The 6,000-nt window shown below is 33.6% G+C and overlaps 1 protein-coding gene across 1 annotated transcript in view; it reads left to right on the forward strand.

Moving 5' to 3' along the window:
* The window catches only part of LOC148956220 (uncharacterized), a 28,445-nt gene extending 22,679 nt beyond the window's left edge, over positions 1-5,766 (forward strand). The window contains exons 5-6 of the mRNA XM_089094532.1: positions 2,124-2,238; positions 5,049-5,766. Coding sequence (XP_088950658.1) covers positions 2,124-2,238; positions 5,049-5,611 — 678 coding nt within the window. The 3' untranslated portion in view covers positions 5,612-5,766. The remainder of the gene's footprint in view (positions 1-2,123; positions 2,239-5,048) is intronic.
* Positions 5,767-6,000: the final 234 nt, after the last annotated feature.

Raw genomic sequence — 6,000 nt, forward strand, 5'->3', positions numbered from 1 at the left:
GGTGAAACGGGTGAAATTATTTTTTTGATTTTTGTTATTTCTGTACGTTCGGGGACTCGATTCTGGTATAAATCAACTCGCTGAAACCGACAATGATGTTACTTTTATTGTAACACGTCTGTAACTTATATTAAACTTTAAATAAGATTTTAATAAGTCGATCGCGATTTCCTTTAAAAATAAAGGAAATAGCTTTTCTTCCGAAGTGTTAGAAAGATCAGATCAATGGAAGCTGGAAATACTTCAAACAGCAACACAGGAAAATCTCGAACGGCAATTTAAAGGAGTAGAGAAGTACCCCACTCTTTGTTGCCTCGCTAATCGTTGGAAATTTGGTTATCCGATGAGAATCAACCAGACTGCAGAAAAAAAGAAACTAGAGGCATAGACGAATAGAAACTTGAAAAATCATTCTTATTATCGGCTTCTTTTACAGTTGGAAAACAAAAACATTAACACGTCTACATACAAATCACAGTTTTGATAATCATCATTTTTAGATCACATAATATTGAGAATCCTCATTTCATTAATGAGCATTACAAAAGAGCACAACCACCGTTATTGCAAAACACTAAACTTCTTCTTCTTCTAGAGATGTTGGTTCAGAGTTATTACAGCTTGTTCCCATGCACTCTCCGCAAGCAAGTGTGCAGTGCATACCATTCTTACAGCAAGTGCATCTGGCCGTATTGCAACCTGATTTGCATTTGCAGCGGATAATTTGAAGAACACTTTGGGGAACTGGTTTATTCTCCGTCATTACTGGGATGTAACTATCAGCAGAGAGTCGCCGTCCCCAGTTCTCCGGTTTCATCGCAGTAGCCTCGCTTTTCCATTCCATTACCTGCAAATACACACGAAAAGAATGGAACTTCTCAGCTGAGGGTGTGGGAGGCATCCGATCAGGGCAAACAAATGCGGAAGAGGAAGCGAGCTTGGCCAAGAACAGACGATGTCTCAATCCCCACCTCCCTCAAACAATAACTTCTGTTTCAATATTGATTGACCTATGCTATGGCTTAGCTTCTTACGGATGATGCAATATATCAAGTCTATCAAGTCTACTTACTCATAATAATGTGTCTGCCAAACTAGCTGATATAACTGTCAGGTACTTTTGAAGATAGATGGCGATCCTGTTGTGTGCGCTGTGCAGCCTGCGTTTTCGAAACCCAACTCTACCTGGTCTTTAATGGGCCGTATAGACTAGAATATTCAAGTTTCTATGCGTCTGTGCATAGTCTCTCTTTTTCTAAAGTCTAGTTTTCACAAGTTTGATTCTCATCAGATAACCAGGTTCCCGACGACTAGCGAAGCAAAAAAGAGTGAGGTACCTCTCTGCTCCTTTAAGGTCGAGATTTTCCTGTATTGCTTTGCGCAGGCTGTTCGAAGTATTTCAGGCGTCCGTTGATCTGATCTTTCTGTAAAACTTCGGAAGAAAAGCTACTTCCTTTATTTTGGCAATGTGGTTATTAAAATCTTATTTTTTTTTGTAGTTTAATGTAAGTTAGAGAAGTATTACAATAAATGGGAAATCCTTTTCGGTTTCAGCAAGTTGATTTGCACCAGAATCGAGTCTCTAAACATACCGAAATAACAAAATCGAAAAAAGGATTTTTCACCCCTTTCACCCCCTTTAAGCAGCCTCAGAAGGTTTTCCCGGAGGGTGATTGTCGCGGATTTTGGATATGTTGTTCAGTGATTTTTCCTGAACATTTTAGTGTAAAAAAAGAACTTCCTAAATGTCAAAACTGAAAAACCTATTTTTTCGCCCCTTTCCATCCCCATTAAGCAGCCCCAGAAGGTTTTCCTGGCGGGTAATTTTAGCGGATTTTGGATATGTTCTTCAGCGATTTTTTTTGAACATTTGGTGTAAAAAAAACTTTTGTTGCAATTTTGTCCGGGTCGACCCACTTTTCTTCGTACTTTTACTGGACTATAAACCTTTTGAGTGCACGCAGTTTCAAATTCGTCATTTATATATACCGTAATTTTCTTAAAATTATTTTGACGACCAAAGGCGTGAACCAAAGAGAAGCAAGCAAGTAAATACCGAAGATTGTAACCACTAAAAGAAGAAGAAGAGAAGCCAAGATAATAATTGTTGTTGTTTTTTGCAGAATCCTGAGCTTCAATCAGATGCCACTCATGACTTCGATATGGATTCTTATGAGACTGGACAAAGAATCAAAGTTAGCCTTTATGCTTATAGCCGCCCACTCAAGAAATCGAGATGTATGTGTACTTTTCTAATTTATTAAAAAAAAAAACAAAAAAAAAACTCTTTTTTAAATAAAATAAAAGAACAACGTTTAAAATTTAAACGAGTAGAAATTATTCTATATGTAAGGGCTGCTGCCACTCCCTAAGCCCAAACTCTTTACATTAAAATTAATATATATGCCTACGAAAAAATGAAAATATTAACAAGAACAAATATTCTACCCATTTTTAGATCAAATTTGCTGCATCTCCTTCCATCAAATTTTGTCAATATTGTTACCATTGAACGTTTAATTTGACTGTTATGTGGTAGGGGGCTTGCAGGAAGAGTGGGATGTGAAAAACGATAATTATATAATAAAAAGTGATGCAAATCATTGGAAATAGGGATATTTTTGAGATTCCAGGAGGTACATGCTCGATCAAACTTTAGCACAGGATTTTTTGGGGGGGGAGGGACAATATTTTTTATTAAGCTTCGATTAAAACAAACAGTATACGAACCGTTATAATCGCAAAAGCCACCAGATTATAGGTCGGCCGGGATTTTAGGTTGGGCAATGTTATTTGGTGCAGTTTTTACTAATATTTTCGCCAATCTATCATAAAATTAAAAAGAAATACAAGTTTTTTTGCTTGAGCAACATTAAAACTTTAAACGAACAGAAATTATTCTATATATCAGGTGGACTGCCCCCTCCTCACCCCCTCGCTCTTTACGCTAAAGTCTTAATGCTATTTAAAAACACTTCTCACTCAAGTTCAATGGCCTTGTGTTTCAGCAGTCTTTCTTAAAGAATTGCGACAAGAAGTCAAAGTTTAGCGTAAATATTGAGGTTTGAAGAATGGGCAGTCCCCCGCTTATACGGAATAATTCCTGTTTATTTTAAGTTTCATAGTTGCTCCTTACTATCAGTCGAAAACACTTGTTTTTTTATATAATGTATGATTGTTTTTCAAAACATGTCAGGAAATCCACTCCCCCCTCTACTGTGTAAAATTTACCCTGAAAAAATTCCTCCCCGTGGACTCCCCCCCCCCACAGAGGATTTCCCTCAAAAAAATTTCTGCACGTTTCCCAATAACAAATACTATATGTGAGCAATGGGCAAATTGCGTAGCTTACAGTCCTTTTCCTAGGGGCTATGTGGGGTCTTGTCATCCCCAAAGGCATAGTTATTGGACACTTCAACTATACTGAATCAAATGGCTACTCAAAATTTTGATCTGATGTCTTTGGGTAAAAAAGGAGCGTTATAGGGGGGGAGGGGCTAGTTGGCCTCCAATCTTTTCAGTTAAAAAGGCCACTAGAACTTTGGATTTCAGTTTGGACGAACCCCCTTCTGATCTCCTAGGATCATTGGTTCGATACAATCACACCTTAAAAAAAAAAAAAAAAAAAAAAAAAAACCGTTATCGTTCTTCTGGCAAAAAATAAAATTCTACAATTTTGTAAATAGGTACTCGAAACCTCTATAGTATGGTTTCCAGATATACTGGATCGGACGGTGAATTTTTTTTTATCAAGATTCCTTTACTTTTTTGGGATATTTCCCCTTTTTTTCAAAATCTTGGCAAATTTTCTCTGGCTCGTAGCATTTGTTAGATAACATTAAACTTATGAATTTAATATGTTTGGAATCAGTACAAAAGGCCAATTCTTTTGATGCAGAATTGTTGTAAAAATTCTGTCTTCTAGAGTTTCGGTTACTACTGAACAGAGTCGATCCTTACAGTTCGGTACCACGAGCTGTTTGATAGAAAAAGGCCTTATAATTAGTCTTAGCCTACGAATCTTAGCCTACGAATAAAATCCTGTATATATATATATATATATATATATATATATATATATATATATATATATATATATATATATATATATATATATATATATATATATATATATATATATATATATATATATATATATCATCATATATATATATATATATATATATATATATATATATATATATATATATATATATATATATATATATATATATATATATATATATATATATATATATATATATATATATATATATATATATATATATATATATATATATATATATATATATATATATATATATATATATATATATATATATATATATATATATATATATATATATATATATATATATATATGTATATATATATATATATATATATATATATATATATATATATATATATATATATATATATATATATATATATATATATATATATATATATATATATATATATATATATATATATATATATATATATATATATATATATATATATAAAGAAAATAGCAGATGGAAAATAAGCCAAAAGACATCGGCGAGATTTTGTGGCTAAAATACAAAAAGTTACTTTTTGAAGATAGTATTGTCAAAGTACTACAGTAGGCACCAAATCGTTGGCATGTCAAATACTTATCATCCGACCATTGTTTAAGACCTTGTTTTTGTATCTTTTACTTCGTCACTGAATGTTTCAGTCTAATTTAGATTTATTATTTGTTTAATCCCATCTGAAAAAAAAATAATTATTTTTCTTTTTTTTAATATTTGTAAAAGGCTTCACGGGCCGCAATGGGATTTTAATGTGGTGTCTAGGCTGTAAGTTCTACATGTTTGGCTTAAATCCTTTCAAGTAAATGTGGTAAGAAGGCATTAAGAAACCTTTTGGGAGTGATGAGTCCCAAAGTTGATTATCTTTAGAAAAAAATTATTTTTAGAAAAATTAATTGAAACTTCGGCTTGAGTAAGCTAAGTGTTTTAACAGTAGCTTAACTCTGAAAATGTTATTTTTCCTTACAGCACGAAAGAAACTAGTTTCTTCTCGATGGTTTTACCCAAATGAACAAATCGAGCTAATATTTGACATCACAAAAGTAACCCGCCACTGGATGTGGGGTAGCACTCGCACGACAAATCATGGTTTATTTTTAGAAGCAGTGAATGATGACGGTCAAACAACAATGGTTTCATCTCTCTTCCCACGCCCTTGTGAACATCCTTCAGCTAAACAGACACACAACGTATTCTTGAACATTACCGTACAAAATAATTCAGAAAAAACACAAGAATCAGCGGGAACTTTTCATTTACCTTTACTTAAACTCAGTGAGAAGCTAAACAATGAGCCCCTCGCAAACGTAGCTCTTGATCAACTGCGTGAGATTCATCGAAAGTTCTATCCCACTCCGAAGCCATTGAAAACACCAGATCCACAATTTATAACTCTGTCTGTGCTGGAAGAAATTGATTATCTTGGACCGAAAACCGAACCAACAAAGAATATTATGACTGATGTTCAAAGTGATGGACCGGCAGAAACTTCAGTTTTAGACTTCTTGACACGTTTATTTCGTTCAGGGTAAATTTTACTTGTATTTTATGGCTTTAGTTCCTATGGCTCCCAGTTCCTATCTTTTAAGTACTTAATTCTTGTTTTAAGTGTTTTCACAAATCACTGTATTGATGATATATTTTAGTTTTTTATGTGTTGTGGTGAATAATAAAACTTTACTCAGTCTTTGCTTTTAGCAACATCCTTTAGGTATAAAATATTTACTGCTATTTCTTATCATAGGCAGCGCAATCGCGCTGCCTAAGTAAAGAACGATGTTGGCACAATGTATTTTTTTTTTATACCAGGGCACTTGATATCGAAGGATTTGTCGTAGAAACTTCAAAAAGGGCTCATTCGATTGGAAATTGGAGTGGCTTGTGCCCTTTTTAATAGTCAAAGTGATAGGAAGGCAACTAC

The sequence above is a fragment of the Artemia sp. Qi Xiang Cuo genome, chromosome 1, assembly GCF_049724085.1.
Source record: "Artemia sp. Qi Xiang Cuo chromosome 1, ASM4972408v1, whole genome shotgun sequence".
Taxonomy (NCBI): Eukaryota; Metazoa; Arthropoda; class Branchiopoda; order Anostraca; family Artemiidae; genus Artemia; species Artemia sp. Qi Xiang Cuo.